The following is an 18,938-nucleotide window of genomic DNA, read 5'->3' on the forward strand; positions in this document are numbered from 1 at the left end:
GAGGCTCTGGGGCTGGAGTCGCTTCTGGGGCCCATGCCAGCTGGACACCTGACCAACGCATGTTAGGGAATAATAGTCGTGGTGGAAATCATGGCTGCCATTAGCAGAGTGCCTACTCCGTGCCAGTCCCTGTGCTTAGGGCTTCACCTGCCCTCATCTCTGAGGAAACTGAGGCTCAGGGTGACCCCCCCCTGGGGTCGCACAGCAAGCTAGTGGCAGAGCCAGGCCCCAAGCCCATGCTCTACCCCCTGAGTTCCACTGCCGTGTCCTCCAGGCTTCCTGACCAAGTGCATCCAGCTCTATGAGACCACGGTGGTGCGGCACGGCCTCATGCTCGTCGGGCCCACCGGTTCTGGCAAGAGCAACGTAAGTGGAGTCAAGCCAGGCAATTCACTACCCAGACAGGGCCTGAGGGGCGTGGGGCCTCCACATGGGTCTTGGCCCCCATTTGTACCTCTGTGGCCTCTAGAATACCCCTCCTGCTCCCTGTGGCCTGCAGCCCACCCCAGCCCTGTGCTCTGGGGAGCCAGGAGGCTCACTCTTAGATGGCTATCTCCCCAGTGTTACAGAGTCCTGGCAGCCGCCATGACCTCGCTGAAAGGACAGCCGTCCATCAGTGGCGGTGTGTATGAGGCCGTCAACTACTACGTGCTGAACCCCAAGTCCATCACGATGGGCCAGCTGTATGGAGAATTTGACCTGCTCACCCATGAATGGTGAGTCGTACCGACCCCTCTCCAGGGACCACCCTGCACCCAGACCTCTGGGGGCTGTGGGCCATGGGCGTCCCTCCCCTAGCCCAGTGGGAGGTCAGGAGCTCAGGCTCTGGAACCCAAATGCCTGGGGCTCTACTCATCACTGCACTTCCTTGTTGAGTGACCTTTCTGCCTCCCTGGCCTTGGTGCCATCATCTGCAAAGTGGGGATGATAATGGCACCATGATCATGGTAAGGAAAAAATGAGCTGGATATAAGGGATATAAGGAAGATGTCTGGACAGCGTGGCACATACCAAGTTCTCAGTAAATGTTGCCTGCTGTCATGGCCCAAGGGGGCCGGCGGTCCCTCTCAGGGCCTCCAGCCCCAGGCAGACATGTGCGTATCAGGGAAAGTGCTCTGAGCTATAGCAACTAGGTGGAGACCCCCCAAAGTCAGCATGTGGGAGGCTTTTCTCTGGGGTGCTTCTGTTTCTCTGGAGAAGTCTCCAGTCTCTGCAGGGGAGTTCTGCTTGGTTCCAGTGTTCTGGGAACCCAGTGGGGGGGGGCACTGGAAAGGAGAAGTCACCCATCTTTCCAAATGTGACTCTGGCCTGCTTCCCCCTTTCTGGTGAAGGGTCTCATCCACACCCACTCGAGGCTCTTGCATGGGTACGTGGGGGGCCTGGGGATCAGACCAGAAAAATGTCCCCCTACCCACCACTTTCCCTGGCATTTGGTGCCTCTGAAGCTTGAGCCTTCCTGGGTTCTGAGGCAGGAGCTGGATACATCTCACAGCCCATCCCTTGCTTTTTCTGCTAGGTCATTTGCCCCTTCTCCTCCTCCTCCCGTCTCCCAGAACTGGGTGGACCCCCATTTCTGCTGTTGCCTCCTCCCCCATTTCCTTTTTTCCCCCCAGGATATCACCTTTTATCTTCCTTTAATATAACTCTAGTGGAGATTCAGCAGAGAAGGAATATAAACACACATTTTTTTAACACCATGTTGCACCAAAAAGTCCCATTTTCCCCATTATTGTTTTTAAATGAAGATATTGAAGAGAAAAACCCTAACAGAGCAGGGCCAGACTGGCGGCCAGGTTTCCCTGGGAGCCAGCTGCATTTGCCACCCTGTCTCCCTCTCCTCCTGGGGGCTGCAGGACAGACGGGATTTTCCCGTCCCTCATCCGGGCGGGGGCCATCGCCTCCGACACCAACAAGAAGTGGTACATGTTCGACGGGCCGGTGGACGCTGTCTGGATAGAGAACATGAACACGGTGCTGGACGACAACAAGAAACTGTGCCTCAGTTCTGGGGAGATCATCAAGCTCACAGAGGTACGTCTACCCGTCCGCCTTCCCAGCTCTCCTCTGCAGCTGGTGGCCCTGGGGGCCACAACATGCTGGCCAGCCTCATCCCGCTCCTTCTCAGGGCCACGGCTGCCTCCCAGGCCGTCCCTGCCCCGAAGCTCCCGCACCTCGGCCATGTCGGGGGCCGCTGCCCAGGGCTGCCCTTCTGCAGACCACGTTCTGGGATGCGCTGGGCCCAGGTCTGGGACGACCACCCACCGCTCTCTGGCTGACTCTGCCTTGTGCCTCCCAGGCCCACTTGTGGCCATGGTGGCCCAGTCTGGCTCAGACGTCTTAGCAACGAGACAGGAGTCTGGGAGGCAGGTGGTATACACCCCTGGCCCCAGGGCCATCTGCCTGGTGTGTGAGGTGTGGTTCTCAGAGGAGGAGGGCTTTCACCTGGTGGGAGAGCCATTCGTGGTAGCTGCTCGGAGCTGGTCTCTTGAGCCCTGCAGAGAGCGCCTGGAGGTTCGGCAGCATAGCCCACAGCTCTCATTCCATTGCTCCAGAGACCCCAAAATGCCCTGCTCCTAGGCTGGCCACAGAGCAGCCAGGAATCTCCTGACTTTGGTTCTTCTCACGGCCCCAGGGAGAGCTATGTTATCAGCTGAGGACCGAGGGGTTCCTGAGTCCCCGCCACCCCACCACTGCTCCTGGTCCCCAGCCTGCCCTGCGGCCTGCCCACCGTTGCTGTCCCCGTGGCTCTGCAGCCCCTTTCCCGGCCCTGGGAACCGGCAGCCAGCCCACTCACACAGTCCATCTTGGTGCCAGGCGATGACCATGATGTTCGAGGTGCAGGACCTGGCAGTGGCCTCCCCAGCCACAGTGTCCCGCTGCGGCATGGTGTACCTGGAGCCCAGCATCCTGGGGCTCATGCCCTTTGTCGAGGGCTGGCTGAGGAGGCTCCCTGCCTTATTCAAGCCCTATGAGGAGCGCTTCAAGGCCCTCTTTGTCCGCTTCCTGGAGGTAAGCGAGGTCACCGTGTGCCCGGCCCAGGTGGGGCAGCAGGGCGCTCTGGCCACCAGCCACAAGAGCCAGGTGCTCATCCCCCGTAGGGCTCCATCACTTTCGTCCGGCACTCGGTAAGGGAGGTGATCGCCTCAACTAACAGCAACCTGACCCTGAGTCTCCTCAAGCTGCTAGACTGCTTCTTCAGGCCCTTTCTGCCGAAAGAGGTACAGCTCTGAGCAAGTGGGGCTGGGGTCCTGTTCCTTCCCGTCCCTGCTCTCTGTCCTGGGCACCCGAGGGCCCTGAACCCCAAGCCCAGCTTCCCGGAAGAGAGATTCGGATTGGCTCACATGGGTTATGGAGTCACCCCATCTGGTCTGCTGCAGAGACACCAGACCACATGGCAGAGGCCCAGGGATGCCCCCCACCCCCGCTTCCTTGGGCTGCTTAGCACTGTTCTTGCCTGGGCCTGATGCGGTCCCCACTGTCCCCAGGGCCTCAGGAAGATACCCCCCGAAAAGCTGAGTCGCATCCCAGAGCTGATTGAGCCCTGGTTCATCTTCTCCCTGATCTGGAGTGTGGGTGCCACAGGGGACAGCGCCGGCCGCATCAGCTTCAGCCACTGGCTCAGGATCAAGATGAAGATAGAAAACGTGAGAGGCGGCAGCCCCCGGGCGGGGCTCCCAGGTCCCGGATGTGTGTGCCGAATGCTGGGTGTTCTGGGGCCGTCCAGGGGCCCAGGCCCCCAGGGACAAGCAGCCAGGCAGACTCCTGGGCCTCACAGCCTGGTTTTCCTCCGGTCCCTCGCAGCTGACCATGCACTTCCCGGAGGAGGGGCTGGTGTTCGATTACAGGCTGGAGGACGCAGGCATCAGCAGCACCAACGACGATGAGGACGAAGATGAGGAGGGCAAGCAGGTGAATGCAGGCCTGTGTCGAGGGGGCAGGACGGAAGGGCCCACTGGGTGGTGGCTGTCCTCCTCGATGAATAATGACTGCAGAGAGGAGCCCATGCGGATGGCCACAGGTCTCAGGTGGTGGGTATTTGCATTATCTCATGGATCCTCACAGACCCACAGTGTGGTTATTATTGTGCCCAATTTCCAGATAAGGAAATTGAGGCTCAGAACAGCCACACCCAGCTAGTGGGTGGCAGAGCTGGACTTGAACGTGGGAGCGGGAGATGTTGGCATTCCTCCCTTCCCGACCACATGTATTGCTTCCTCCATGTTGATGCTGAGCCCAGGGATGGCTGACCCAGTTCTACTTAGAATCCCCATTTTCCTAGGGGCTGGGTGTCCTTAGGGCTGGGCAGCAAGCCCTCCTGGCCTGCCGTGGGGTCCCATCACTCCTATCAGCCAGCGAGGGCTCCGGGAGCCTACTGTGCTTCCAGCATCAGGACCCCAGCCCAGGACGAGGAGGGGGCAGAGAGGCGTCTGCAGAGATGGCCACTACGCATGGTCCTGCCGGGGATCTCACAGGGCACACTTGAGTCTAACAATCAGAACTGTCCCCAGTGTGACCTGTGGTTTGACCATAGCAAGCCCCCTCATCAAGGGAGGTCTGCAAGCTGGGTCACACCTGTGGGTGAAGGAAATCATGCAGGTAGGGATGCCTGGGGGAGACCAGGCTGGGGGATCTCTCCGTATCCTAGTGATGCCAACACCTATGGTTCTGGCCCCCACACCCTCGGATAGCCTGAAATTGAACAGCAGAGGCCTTTGACTTCTAGGCTGTCCAGTTGCCAGGACACCTGCCTGACGCTGAGACCTAAGCAGTCTCTAGGAAGCCCCCAACCTGGGCAGCTGTGTGCAGAGAGCCCCCCACTCCCAGTGGTTCTGGGACGCCCCACCCTGAGCAGACAGGAGGGCACGGGGCTTCCTGTTTCAGTCCCAAGCAGCCCCTCACATGGGCTGTCTTGCCATGGCCTAGCAGTGCATGTCCTCGTCGTCCTGGTGCACTGGGCAGAGCGGAGTGGAGCGGGGTTCTGGGCCCAGCCCAGAGCTACCTGTGCTTCCAGGTGGCCTGGGTGAAGTGGATGGACTCCTCGACTCCATTCACCATGATGCCGGATACCAACTACTGCGACATCATCGTGCCTACCATGGACACGGTGCAGATGTCCTGCCTGCTGGACATGCTGCTCGTCAACCACAAGCCCGTGAGTGCGCCCGCCGTGCCCAGCCTCACCCACGCCAAGGCCCGAGTTGGGGGGTGGCTGGCCTCCCACATTGACAGGGGGGAAGCTCCTGCCGTGTGCCAGACCCAGTGTGAGTCTTGAACACGTGATCCCTGTTCTCCTAGGTTCTGTGCATCGGGCCAACAGGCACGGGGAAGACTCTCACAATCTCCGACAAGCTGCTCAAGAACCTGCCGCCAGAGTACATCAGCCACTTCCTCACCTTCTCAGCCCGAACGTCGGCCAACCAAACCCAGGACCTCATCGACAGCAAGCTGGACAAGAGGCAGGCACCTCCTTCCTTTCTATGCCCCAGTGTCCTCCCAGCCTGCTCACCCAGCTGTTTTCCCAGCTCCTCACCAAATTATGCTCTCGGGTTGGCCAAAAACTTCCTAGAGGGCCCTGAGCTCTCTTGCAGACTGTTCTAGACCCTTCATCCATCAGGAATTCCTAAGCCCGGCCAGGGGCGCTTGCCCTGGGCTGGGTACTTGGGTGGGGCTTGATATGCTTCTGCCTGCAAGGCAGGACTCAACTTGAAGGGAGCCCAGACTCAGGGCAACCAAGCATGACGTCCCAGGATGTTCAGAATAGAACAAGGGGCTGCTCAAGAGGTCTAACAATTCAGAGGAAGCTGAAGGCAGTTGCCATCTTACCACCCCTGGTTTCCCAGAGGACCTGGTGCCAGTGGGTGCTGGGTTCACACAGCCCCTCCCCACAGGCGAAAGGGTGTGTTTGGGCCGCCCCTGGGGCGCAACTTCATCTTCTTCATCGATGACCTGAATATGCCAGCCTTGGAGACATATGGCGCCCAGCCACCCATCGAGCTGTTGCGCCAGTGGATGGACCACGGCGGCTGGTATGACCGCAAGGTCATTGGTGCGTGCCGGCCGGCCTGGGCCAGTGGGGTGCGGGCTGGGCATGCTGGGCAGGGCAGGGCGCCTCATCCGTTAGGCAGGGGAGGCACAGGGCCTACTGCCCACAGTATTTTTAGAGGGTCCGCAGAAATGTTTTGATTTCTTTTAAGATCATCGGGAAAATGAACTTTTAAGGGTAAAGAACATTTTTAATGTATGATGTTGACATATCTGTCTTTATTCCAATACTGTTATAAATTATCACTTTCAATATTTGGTATAGAGGAGGAGACCCTTGAGGGCAAAGTGCTTAGGGCCCACAAAAAGTCATAATTCAGCCCTGGGCAGGGCTGTCTCCTGACTTCCTGCCTCCATTCCAGGAGCGTTCAAGCACCTGGTGGACATCAACTTTGTCTGTGCCATGGGCCCCCCGGGTGGAGGCAGGAATGCCATCACCCCACGGCTGACCCGCCACTTCAACTACCTGTCCTTTGCCGAGATGGACGAGGTCAGCAAGAAGCGCATCTTCTCCACCATCCTGGGCAGTTGGATGGGTGAGCACCGGCTGGAAGTGGGGGACACCCTGAACAAAGGCAGAAGCCCAGGCCTGGGAAGCCACTCCTAAGAGAGCTGTGCAGCTGCTGGAAAGGGTGGAGTGGTTGAGGCACTGACTTCAGCCCTGGCTTACCCTTTACTCAGCTGTGTTACCTTTGGGAAATTCATGAACCTCTCCGAGCCTCAGTTTCTCCATCTGTATAATGGGCGATGATATTAGTGCCCACCATCCCAAGTCACGAAGGTTAAATAAGACATCGCATGTAGCATCTAGCATGAAGCCTGGCACGTGGTGATTGCTGAATATATGATTTATACATATGTGCACCTGTGAGTTCACCTGCATAAGTACACACGTGTATGTTAGTACTTGCCCAGAAAAGCTGGTGGAAGGATGTTACTTTCATAAATCAGGAAGAACCACCAAGATAGAAATAGACGAAGTGGCCTGACCTTCCACTGCATCAGGATGCAGTTTTCCCCACCAGCCCACCTCCTGTCTAACATACACTCTGACCTTTGAACTTCCCTTGGCACTGTGCCAGGTGGTGGGTGTTGGGAGTCAGGCCTTGCCTCCTCTGGCCTGGCCTGCCCTGCCGCCAGAGCTGATAGGCCAGAACTTGCCTACAGGCCCAGCAAGGGGTGGGGGCACTTTGCTCTGGGGGTGGTTGCTAGGTGGCTGCTCTGGGAGTTGCCCAGTTTGGCCCAGCTGGCCAAGGTGGGCAGCAAGGGACCCACCTAACTCTGAGCCCCGTGTCTCTCCCTCAACCCTCCAGATGGACTCCTCGGGGAGAGAAGTTACCGGGAGCCCGTGCGTAAGTGCCGGCCTGGACAGGGCCTGGGTGGGGTGGGGTGCTGCTGCCAGGGTGAGCCCTGGGCTCCAGTTGCGTGCAGCTGAGGCTGGGTCCCAGTGGCCACAGAGAACCATCCTCTGGTTCACGTGGGGCCCTTGAGCTAGAGCAAACGCCTTCACAGGCTCATTCAACCATTCACACAGCAGTCAGGCCTTCAGTGCCTGGGCTATGTACAACCCGTAGTAAAAGCAAGGTAAATGTGAGTTGAATGAGTGAATAAAGGAATCCAGCAAACTCCCGCCCTGTGTAAGGAAGCGGAGGCTCCAAAGAGGCCGGCCCTGTCCAAGGAGCGGGCATCTCTGGTGTGGCAGCCTTGCACAGGGCGGATCTGGTGGTCAGTGCAGCGGGGTGACTGACCACGTCAGGTCTCTAGTCCCGCCACACGTCCCACCTCTTCCCCCACCTCAGCTGAAGGAGGCCATCAGAAGGCAGCGTCCTCCTGAGGCTTCCCTGTCCCCCACTCACCTGCACCCAGGCCTCTGTTGGCTCTGTCTTGGCCCTGGGAATGAGCAGTCTTTCTCCTGGGCGTGGCCAAAGAGCCCTTCTCTTAAGCCTGAATCCCACCCCAGATTGTCTGCTGGAGGCTGTGGCTCCACCCCCCAACACACTGCGTAAGAACACGTGTGTGTGGGTGGGGGGGACCCACCCCCATTGGGCCGGTCCATCAGCAAGCAGACGGGACCCGATTTCCCCCACCTTAACAACAAAGCACAGAACAGCCGCTCTGGTCCCCTTCCCACCCACCCTGGCCAGCTCTCCAGTTCTCTGCTCACGTGGACAGCACGGCTCAAGAGCAGTGTGCCTTCAGGCTGGCACCAGCCACCCTTCCCACTTTCCCTTGTGCCTCAACACTCCCCGGAGTGTGCCCTTGTCACCGGTGGCCTCGTGTGGCCAGGCCAACGCTCAGCTCTCTCAGTCCTCACGTTCCCGGGCCGTCACTGTTGCTGGAGGGTAGCCCCTCCTCTCAGGTCAGGTGAACCCCCCCATCCCCATTCCCTCACCCCACCGCCCCCTCCCACCCAGCCCCCTAGTCATCTCTGCCCGAGGGACCCATTCACACATTCATCGGGATCACGTTCCTCGTCCGCTCAACTGCAGGCAAGAGCCCAAGTGCCAACAGTGGCAGGCGGAGCCATCCCTGCCCCTCGTCACCTCTCTACTCTCACCCCCTCCTCACTGGTCCTGAACACCCCAGGCCTTGGCACACTTGCTCCGGTTCCGGGCCAGCTTACACCGCCCTTCTCCAGTTCTCTGCCCGAGCGTCCCTCCTCATGAGGCCTCCCCCGGCATCACGCCAACCCTGGCTCCCCCAACACTGCTGTCCTGCGGCAGGCATCTGCATGGCATTCTGTCCGCTCTGCTGAAGAGCCCCACAGAATGGCAGCTGGAGGGTGAGGAGTGGGTCTGTTGGGACCACCCTCTGTGCCCAGGACCGAGAACAGTGCCTGTGGTAACTAATGGATGAGCCCTTCCGCCCCTTCTTTACTTGTTTCCCACTTCAGGGGACTCCCTCTGCCCCAAGTTCCCACTGATGGAATTTTGGTTCCCAGCAAAGAGTTGAATAGTTTTTAAAGAACAAGAAACCAGATTCTGTTAGTAATGAAAATGCAGGCTGGTGTTGGCAGCCGCTCCGAGGGGCTGGTAAGCCCTGCGGGTCATGGCTGAGCACCAGGGTTTGGGACACTGCCGCACAGGGCAAGGCAGTAAGGGCCCCGGCCAGCACTGACCCCATTAGTGTCCCCGGTTCCGTGGATGCGCCCCAGTGCCCGACAGCCTGTCGGTAACGAGGCTGTAGAAGGGGGGCTCAGAGAAGGAGACCCCTCACCCCAGGCTGCGGGGCATCAGGAAGAGCTTGTGGGGGAGGTGGCGTCCAAGAGGGGCTGAAGGACAGGTGGAGCCCACGCCCGCAGGCTGGGGAGAGGGCATCTGCGGGAGAACACAGCCCTGGCAGAGGTAGGGGGTCAGGATCCACAGAGGCGGTACAGGGAGCCCCCGCCCGTGTGACTCAGGCCCACCCTCCCGTTCCCACAGCTGGCGCCCCCACCATCGCCCACTTCGCAGGCCCCCTCGTGGAAGCCACCATCATGGTGTACTCCACCATCACCTCCCAGCTGCTGCCCACCCCGGCCAAGTCCCACTACACCTTCAACCTGAGGGACCTCTCCAAGGTCTTCCAGGGTATGCTCATGGCCGACCCGGCTAAGGTCGAGGTGAGAATCCGGCAGGCTCCCTTCCCAGTGTCCAGCGGAGGAGAGCCCACAGTGCCCTCAGCGTCCTCCCCAGCCCCTCGATTTTCGGCCTTACTACCGCTCCAACACAGCCCAGCCTTGAGCTGGCCAGGCCCCGGGTGGGGCCAGGAGCAGGCTGGGCTGCAGGCTGGGCTCCAGGCCCCCTGCTTTCCTATAGCAGCGGCCTGGCTTGCAGCTCAGACCCATGCCTAGGCTGGCAGCGATGATGGGGATCACACAGAAGGATCCAGGGCAAGGCAAGGGAGAGAGAGGGTTCCTGGTGGAGGCCCTGTGTGGGAGATTTGGGAGGAAGAGTGAGAGGGATGCACTCTAGGGACCAGACGCCCAGGAGGACGGAGCAGGACCGTGGCAGGGAGTGGGCTGTCAGTGTGCTGGGTGGGCTGGGGCAGACTGTTCGCTGCGGGAGCCATAGGGTCCTGAAGCTGATGGGAGCCCTGGGGGTCGATGGGGACAGATGTGCACTTGGAATGGGGGGTGGATGGGTCAGTGCGTGCAGAGCCTGGAGCTGGGGAGACTTGGTGAACAGGACAGACGCCAGCCCTGGCCTTGCCAAGCTATAGCCAAAAAGGTAGCGAGAAGGGCCCGGGAGCTTCCTGAGGGCCATCTACTCACCCAGGGAGAGGCGGGGAAGCCCGGATGGAGGCGGCAGCAGGAGTCCGAGGGGCTTGCGGAGCAGCTAGAGGCGGGGCGTTGGGAAGGTGTAAGAACCAGGCATTCCTCCCAGGCTTGGGGTTTGAGCAGCCGTGGGGGCCCTGAGAGGGGAGAAGCTGGGTCCCAGCGGGCACTTGGCCAGCTGGGCATGGGCAGCATGGTGTGGGACGGGGTCCTCGGGGGACAAGGGGCAGGCGCTGACGTGGGGCGGCTGCAGGACAAGGTGCAGCTGCTGCGGCTGTGGTACCACGAGAGCTGCCGCGTGTTCCGCGACCGGCTGGTGAGCGACGACGACCGAGGCTGGTTCGACAAACTACTGGAGAGCTGCATGGAGCAGTGGAAGGTGACCTTTGTCGAGGTCTGTCCCTTCCAGCCCATCCTCTACGGGGACTTCATGTCGCCAGGCTCCGATGTCAAGTCCTACGAACTCATCACCAGCGAGAAGAAGGTGAGGGGCCCCTTCGCTCTGCCCCCCCGCCCAGGACCCCGGCCCTCTGCAGCGCTACGGACAGACCACCACGCTATGACCAGAGGGTCAGGACTTGGAAGGCCAGCCCTTGCCTCTCTAGGTCCCGTTTCCTCACCTGTCTGAAGAGTGCAGCAGGCCCTGTTTGGCCTGCCTCCGAGGATAAGCCTGTGGTTCATCTGGGACAGGCGCTGTGAACATGGACGTGCTGGCCTGTGGGAGGGGCTGTCATCCTGCCCACAGAGGGGCAGCAGGGCCCCTGGGGGCACAGATCTGAGTCAGGACCCCAGGGAGGCATGGAAGAGACCTCGTCAGAGGCCTTGGAGCTGCGTGGCTGGAGTGGGCCTCCCAGTGCTTTCCCTGCACACACATCCCCTCCTCATTCCCAGGAGCTCTCACGAGGGCCCCAGCTCAGTGCACCTGGCGAGGCCCAGAGGAAAGAGGCCAGGTCTGACCCCGCCCCTCAGGCCTCTGTGTATCCCACAGGTCTGGCCTCATTTAGGTCTAGCTTCTGAACAGGTCTGGCTTCCTGTTCCCCAACACTCAGGTGCCACAGCCGCAGGCAGGGGGCAGGGTCCAGGGTGGGCTGGATACGACCCCATCCCAGTATAGCATCCTAGAAAGTGGTCGGTCCTTTGTGCCCAGGTCACCATCATTTGGGGTGGGTGTTTGGAGTGATGGCTGGGACTGGGGCCGGGGGTCCCGCAGTTGGGTGGGTCAGGTGCATGGGGCCATATCCTTTGGAAGCCAGGCCCCGCACCCCGCCCGGCAGAGGAGCAGGGCTGGCCGTGGGAGGGGGTGCGTTCCGTGGGGGGTCCTAGTGCATGGGGTTGGAGAGAGGACCCAGGTCTCCCCCTCCCTCCCGGGCCCCAGATGATGCAGGTGATTGAGGAGTACATGGAAGACTACAACCAGATCAACACGGCCAAGCTGAGGCTGGTCCTCTTCGTGGATGCCATGAGCCACATCTGCCGCATCAGCCGCACCCTGCGCCAGGCCCTGGGCAACGCGCTGCTGCTGGGCGTGGGCGGCAGCGGCCGCAGCTCCCTCACACGGCTGGCCTCGCACATGTGAGGGCCGCGGGCATGCTGGGCACTGGGTGGCCGGTGGCAGGCTGTGTCTTCTGTTTATGTCCTTCCACAGCTGGGGGAGCTGGGGCCACCCGGGCCAGGCCCCCAGCCACGGGTGTCTGAACGCACTGGGCAGAGGACCTCAGCTCCAAGGAGAGGCAACAGCAGTGCCCTATGGTGCTGTGAGGAGGGCGGTGTGGCCGCAGACATCCGGGAGGAATTCCTAGACGACATGGCCGCGGCCTCCTCTCAGGATCAGAGCTGGGAGGATGGACGGGAAGGGCGTTCCAGGCCTGGGAACAGCTCAGGCAGAGGTCCGGAGGCAAGAGAGCAGGTTCAGGGCCTGGAAAGCCGGCAGATCTGCCCAGGATGGGAGCCAGACTCCAGATGGCTGGGGTGGGGTGAGGGCACCCACCGCTCAGCACTTGGCCTCGAGCTCTGGCACGCCTCCACCCAAACTCCTGTCTGCAGGGCCGAGTACGAGTGCTTCCAGATTGAGCTATCCAAGAACTACGGCATGACCGAGTGGCGTGAAGATGTCAAGAAGATCTTGCTCAAGGCTGGCCTGCATAGCCTGCCCATCACCTTCCTGTTCTCTGACACTCAGGTGCCACGGCCACAGGCAGGGGGCAGGGGGCAGGGGGCAGGGGGCAGGGTGGGCTGGATACGACCCCATTCCTGTGTGGCATCCTAGAAAGTAGTTGGTCCTTCGGGCCCAGGTCACTATCAGTTGGGGTGGATGTTTGGAGGGATGGCTGGGACTGGGGGTGGGGGGCCCACAATTGGGTGGGTCAGGTGCATGGGGCCAAACCCAGCCTGTCAGAGCTAGGGAGGCATAGGTCACTACTATACCCCAAGGGCACCATAGCTGACCACAGGTGACACCACACTCACTGGCCAGAGGCTTCCCTCCTCGAGGACCACAGGACTCGTGTCCGAAGCACTGTGCCCATGGTGCCCCTTATGGGGGCTGCTCCCTCTAGAGCTCCCTAGGCAGGAGGCCTGGCCCTAGGTCTCTAAGAGAAAGTGAGGTGGTGGTTCTGGGGTCTCGAAACAAATCAAGTAGTGCTTCAACCTGGCTGGTGGTCAGAATGGGGCCGAGGCGGAAGCTCTGGAATGTGTCCCACTCTGTGCAGGGTCCCCTCTGTTCCCAGCCCTGCCCCTACCCCCAGGGTCCCCTCATGTAGTCTGGCAAGGACCTATTTCTGCCTGGGGCCTGGTTTCCTCCTGCGAGGAAACTGAGGCATGGGGAGGCCTGGAAAGTGAGAATAAGGTGCCACATCCCCCACCCAGGACCCAGGGCCTTTCCACAGCCCAGTGGTGATGTCAGAGTCTCCGCGGTAGGGCAGGCCTGGGTATGAGTCCTAGACCCTGACTTGCGAGGTCACTTGTATGACCCTGAGCTTCTCTGAGCCTCAGTAGTATGGTCTGTAAAATGGGGCTGCTGTGAAGGTCCAGGGAGACCAACACCCAGGGGCCATCATCAAGGCTTAACTTTTGTACTCTCATCTCCCCCCAGATCAAGAACGAGTCTTTCCTGGAGGACATCAACAATGTCCTGAACTCAGGCGACATTCCCAACCTCTACAGCCCGGATGAGCAGGACCAGATCATCAGCACCATGCGGCCCCACATCCAGGAGCAGGGCCTGCAGCCCACCAAGGCCAATCTCATGGCCGCCTACACCAGGCGTGTGCGCAGCAATATCCACGTGGTGCTGTGTATGAGGTACAGGCGGCCATTGTGGCCATGCGGGGACGGGCCTGCCGTGAGGAGGCTCCTGGACTCCTGGGGGTGGGAGTCGGTGTCTCATTTGGCCTCCTGGTCCCCCAGCCCCATCGGAGAGGTCTTCCGAGCCCGCTTGAGGCAGTTCCCCTCCCTCGTCAACTGCTGTACCATTGACTGGTTTAACGAATGGCCGGCAGAGGCCCTGGAGTCTGTGGCCACCATGTTCCTGAATGAGATCCCAGACCTGGCAGCCACTGCTGAAGTAATTGGAGGACTGGTAGGTGTCTTGGTGAGGAACAGCCTGTCAGGGGGAACTGGTTTAGGGTTAGGCTTACGGTCACTGGGGCCTGTGCGAGAGTCCCAGGCCCAACACCCATGGGCATTGGGACCGACAGCTTGACCTGCTCCAAGCCTGTTTCCTCATCTGTGTCATCATGGCAATGCCACAAGGTTGTCACGGTGGTACAGGAGGTTGGACACACAGTTACACAGTCACTGTTTCAGTAATTCCCTCAGGGCTTTGTGGCAGTTTTCTTCAAAGAGCCCCCTGACACAACCAAAGACCACTGATGGGGGGCTAGATTTGTCTGGTCCAACCCAGAGAGTGAGCGTCACCTGGGGGCCAAGAACTGGAGCGAGCCTGTTTCCCTCTTCAGCTATGCTGAGGCCTTGGGTCCTCTGTTCCCCCAGGTCCCACCTTAGGACTCTCAGAGAGAGGCAGGCCTTAGGACCTGTGATGAGGACACGGGGCCAAGATTGGGAAGACACCAGGGTTCACGTTCAAAGGCAGCTCTGCCCTTGACAGCTGTGTGAACTTAAATGAGCCCCTTGATTTCTCTGGGTCATGAGTTTTTCTTCTGCAGAAGAGGTGACCTTGACCCGGAGGTTATGAGGATCATAGGAGGCAGTGAGTGTGAGAGGCATTGAGGTCCCTACATGTGACCCCCTCCTTGGGACCAGGCTGCCCTGTCTTTGCTGGGGCCCTACAAGGCTGGCATCAGTGGTCTCCCACCCCACAGATTCAGGTTTGCGTATACATCCACCAGTCGGTGGCCCAGAAGTGTGTCGAGTACCTGGCTGAGCTGGCCCGTCACAACTACGTGACCCCCAAGAGCTACCTGGAGCTGCTTAATATTTTCTCCATCCTAATTGGGCAGAAGAAACAGGAGCTGAAAACTGCCAAGAACCGCATGAAGAGTGGCCTTGACAAGGTGGGCCAGAGTGGGGCTTTGTGGGCAATGGCTAGCAGCCCGTGGTTCTGCCTGCTTGGGCTTAGCCCTGACCCGGGGAGGCCCAGCCCTCAGTCGGCAGGCTGCAGTGTTTAAATGGGTAGCATCCTCCCTTACCAAATGAATAAGGGCAAGGCCAAAACAGGTCACCCCACAGATTTTCAGGGGACTGCTCCCTTCCTCTAGGGCTCGCTGGGCAACCAGCCACAGCCTCTCACTCATGAATGAGGATGGGCGGCCCTGCAGGACCCTCTCCCCAACCCCCTCCATGCCCAGCTCTCTTTCTGGGACCCTGTCATACCCGTTCCTCTCTGTGCCCCCCCCCCCCCCATCCTCCAGCTGCTGCGCACTTCCGAGGACGTGGCCAAGATGCAGGAGGAGCTGGAGATGATGCGCCCCCTGCTGGAAGAGGCTGCCAAGGACACCGTGCTCACCATGGAGCAGATCAAGGTCAGGGGTGCTCCCTGGCCCTCCTCCCTGTTGTCTGACCATGTCTGAGGATGCTCGGGTTCCCCATGCAACCACGAGACTGCTGGCTGCCTTACCTCTGCAGGTTGCTAGCTCCTCAGTCAATAGTCATTTGTTTATTCAACAAGAGTTTGCTTGGAACTTGTTCTGTGCCAGGCCCTGCACTGGGCAGGGGAGATGGTGAAGAGCAAGACAGGCAGCCCAAACCCTGGTCACCACAAAAGGGACTGAGTGGCAGGCTGCCACAGGCAGACTCTGCCCAAGTCTCCCTCCAAGTCTTCATGAGACCCCCGAGTTCGAGGGCCGGCTCCGCACAGCAGACATCTCAGATTCGCAAGTTCCTTATGACAGCTTCCTGGTAGAAGCGGTCGCCTCCTGCTCTGCACAGTCAGTGTATCGGAAAAGTTTCCAGCAGATAGAAAGGACGTGATGTGGGGGAGCACCTTTCTCTGTCTTGCCTGGCGATGTCCTAAAGGCTTAGGGGGTCCTTCCCTGGAGGGCAGTCATGCTCAAACATGTAAAGCCCTGAGCCCCATGCCAGGCCCACCATGAGCACTTGGAATGGGCTTCTCGCGTTCCCAGAGCTCCAAGAGGGCCCTTGGAGAATGGTGCATCCCTGTCCTCATTTCCCTTTATCCCAGGGAGAGTGAGATGCAGGAAGGAGAACGGGGTGGACACACCTGTTCCCGGCACATCACCAGCTGGGCCCTCCCTGCCTTTGGTCCCCAGGTGGACACAGCCATTGCTCAGGAGACCCGGAATTCGGTGCAAGCAGAGGAGATCAAGGCCAATGAGAAGGCCAGGAAAGCACAAGCTATTGCTGACGACGCCCAGAAGGATCTGGATGAGGCCCTGCCTGCCCTGGATGCAGCCCTGGCCAGCCTGCGCAACCTCAACAAGAATGACGTGACCGAGGTGGGTGGCCAGGTGGCGCCCGAAGCTTCCCCCTTGGCATCTGTCCCAGTGCCTCTGGCCCCCAGGCCCTCTCTCTCCACATCCCTTGGGGGTCCTGTGCTGAGAGGTGTGGGTAGAACTAGGGCTTGAACCCAGCTGCCTGCCCTTACCTCCTTGTACCAACCCCCATGGCCCAGACAGGCACACAGGGAGGGCTTTGGGTCCTGAGAAATGAGCATCTAGGATCTTGCGGTCAGGCCTGGCTATGTGGGGGAGCAGAAGGGACCACTGGCAGAAGCATGCCCTTTGTCTGTGGTGGTAGGAGCTGGGTTGGTGGGGCCCACCCTGTCTGATAGCTGTCCCTGCCCAGGGGTATCCAGGCAGCGATGGGTCTCCCCTTCCCCACTCTTGGCCCGACCCACAGGTCCGGGCCATGCAGCGGCCACCTCCAGGTGTGAAGCTGGTCATAGAGGCTATGTGCATCATGAAGGGCATCAAGCCCAAGAAGGTGCCTGGAGAGAGGCCTGGCTCCAAGGTGGACGACTACTGGGAGCCCGGCAAGGGGCTGCTGCAGGACCCTGGCCGCTTCCTCGACAGCCTCTTCAAGTTCGACAAGGTGAGCATGCCGGGCACAAAGTGAGCAGGCCCGTGAGTGAGGCAGGGAAGCAGGCAGAGGAGTCTGTCCCCACCCCCCACCCCCAGTGTAGGGCTCTCTTTCCTGTCTCCCTTTGCCGGAACACACACAGCCCCGTTGCCACAGAGCTGACTGGGACCATATCCTGGCCCCGGAGGAGCTCTCTGGCTGGTGGGAGTGGCAGTCACCCCGGAGCTCTGCAGCCTGGAGATCCCCTCTCGTGCCCTTTCCTCCCTGAGACCCCCATGGCCTTGGCCTAGACTTGCACTGTCTGTGCAACCGTTGCCTTTCCCTCAGCCTTAGCCGAGGTTCAGCTTCTGCTGTCTGTCCCTGGGTTTCTCTGTCTGGTGTCTATCTGGGGCTCTCAGTATCCACGGCCACGTTCTCTCTTGGGGTCTGCTTCGTGGGTAGGTCAGCCTGGAGCCCACCACCCTCTTAGGGGACTTTATTCAGCCCAGAAATTGGGTAGGGGACAACTGCCTGTGCGCCTGCCCCCCGCCCACCTCCATGAGTCAGTATGGGGCCCCAGACACCCCAGGCTGTGCTGGGAGGGTGGAGATCATGGCTCATAGGCAGCTGGACCCCCTACAGGCTTCCCCATTTTTCCTCTTCCACTTCTATCAGTCTAGAAACCAGAGGCCCCACACGCCTAATTCAGCCCAAATCGGGAGTGCACACAGCCAGTGCTCAGGCTCCCTGGTCCCAGGCTCTGAGCTCTGGGAGTTCATGAACAATGCAGATTCCTGGGCTCATCCTGAACTACGGAGTTGGAGTCTCACAGGGTGGGATGGGAACCCTGGGGGTGTGGTGAGCTCTCAGGGCGAGGATTAATACCCTTGACCGTGAGCCTGCTTGGGCATCAGAATCACTCGCTGGTCTCCACACCTGTCAGGAAGTAGCCCTTGTCGCTAAGTGAGTTTTTAATGGGGCCTGCATATTACCAGACCTTGAGACTGCATGGTTTCTTGTGGATGAAGTCTCTCGTCATATTCTCTGGAATCCTGGATCCTTTCTGGACTCTGTTTGTTCCCTGAGGAAGACACTTGTGCCAGGGCGTGGGGCTCAGAGCACGAGCAGGGTGTTCCTCAGCAGGCCCCACTGCCCCTTCCTCCCTGGAAAGCTGCCCCCTGATGCCCCGGGTTCCCCGCCCCAGGATAACATCGGGGAGGCGGTGATCAAAGCCATCCAGCCGTACATTGACAACGAGGAGTTCCAGCCGGCTGCGATTGCCAAGGTGTCCAAGGCCTGCACCTCCATCTGCCAGTGGGTGCGTGCCATGCACAAGTACCACTTTGTGGCCAAGGCGGTGGAGCCCAAGCGGGTGAGGCCCAGGTGCAGCTGGGGGGCGCGGGGGAGGAAGGCGAGGGCGCTCCCGGGGCCCCTCCGCAAGCTGGCCCTGGGCCCTCTGCCTGCAGCAAGCCTTGCGGGAGGCCCAGGATGACCTGGAGGTGACACAGAGGATCCTGGAGGAGGCCAAGCAGCGCCTGCGCGAGGTGGAGGACGGCATCGCCACGATGCAGACCAAGTACCGGGAGTGCATCGCCAAGAAGGAGGAGCTGGAGCTGAAGTGCGAGCAGTGCGAGCAGCGGCTGGGCCGCGCGGACAAGGTCGGCAGGGCCGGCTGGGAGGGCCTTTGGGCTGCGAGAGTCTGGCCGGGGGGAGGTCCTGCACCCCTTCCCCAGCCCCTGGCCTGGCCAACCACAGCCCACCCCACGGGGCCGCCTCTGCAGCTCATCAACGGGCTGTCGGATGAGAAGGTGCGCTGGCAGGAGACCGTGGAGAACCTGGAGCATATGCTTGGCAACATCTCCGGTGACGTGCTGGTGGCCGCCGGCTTCGTGGCCTACCTGGGCCCCTTCACGGTGAGGAGCCTTTCAGCCCTCGCTGCGACAGCCTTGCCTCCACGAGGGGCAGCCTGCAGGGCGGCTCTTCCCTCACACACTCACTCAGCTTCTCGGGTGCCCTGTCTGAGCCAGGCGCTGTTCCAGGCATGGAAACAGCCAGAAGACCCACCTGGCGGGGCTGGCCTTCTAGTGGGAAACCTGAGCTCGCACTTGCATGCTTGCTGGGGGCATCTCATTTGGTCCTCACAGCCTCGCTGACAGGCGGGCCTATT

The 18,938-nt window shown here is 60.4% G+C and overlaps 1 protein-coding gene across 1 annotated transcript in view; it reads left to right on the plus strand.

The window, feature by feature from the left end:
- The window catches only part of DNAH1 (dynein axonemal heavy chain 1), a 74,945-nt gene that overhangs the window by 46,127 nt on the left and 9,880 nt on the right, over nt 1-18,938 (plus strand). The window contains exons 35-59 of the mRNA XM_048227067.2: nt 275-366; nt 562-716; nt 1,854-2,031; nt 2,815-3,009; nt 3,099-3,218; nt 3,486-3,644; nt 3,802-3,909; nt 5,012-5,152; nt 5,296-5,456; nt 5,889-6,046; nt 6,405-6,578; nt 7,356-7,394; nt 9,465-9,643; nt 10,551-10,781; nt 11,673-11,869; nt 12,341-12,476; nt 13,389-13,597; nt 13,703-13,874; nt 14,617-14,808; nt 15,166-15,276; nt 16,024-16,209; nt 16,613-16,804; nt 17,976-18,143; nt 18,238-18,429; nt 18,553-18,684. Coding sequence (XP_048083024.1) covers nt 275-366; nt 562-716; nt 1,854-2,031; nt 2,815-3,009; nt 3,099-3,218; nt 3,486-3,644; nt 3,802-3,909; nt 5,012-5,152; nt 5,296-5,456; nt 5,889-6,046; nt 6,405-6,578; nt 7,356-7,394; nt 9,465-9,643; nt 10,551-10,781; nt 11,673-11,869; nt 12,341-12,476; nt 13,389-13,597; nt 13,703-13,874; nt 14,617-14,808; nt 15,166-15,276; nt 16,024-16,209; nt 16,613-16,804; nt 17,976-18,143; nt 18,238-18,429; nt 18,553-18,684 — 3,977 coding nt within the window. The remainder of the gene's footprint in view (nt 1-274; nt 367-561; nt 717-1,853; nt 2,032-2,814; nt 3,010-3,098; nt 3,219-3,485; nt 3,645-3,801; nt 3,910-5,011; nt 5,153-5,295; nt 5,457-5,888; nt 6,047-6,404; nt 6,579-7,355; nt 7,395-9,464; nt 9,644-10,550; nt 10,782-11,672; nt 11,870-12,340; nt 12,477-13,388; nt 13,598-13,702; nt 13,875-14,616; nt 14,809-15,165; nt 15,277-16,023; nt 16,210-16,612; nt 16,805-17,975; nt 18,144-18,237; nt 18,430-18,552; nt 18,685-18,938) is intronic.

This window comes from Ursus arctos, unplaced genomic scaffold (genome assembly GCF_023065955.2).
Source record: "Ursus arctos isolate Adak ecotype North America unplaced genomic scaffold, UrsArc2.0 scaffold_14, whole genome shotgun sequence".
Taxonomy (NCBI): Eukaryota; Metazoa; Chordata; class Mammalia; order Carnivora; family Ursidae; genus Ursus; species Ursus arctos.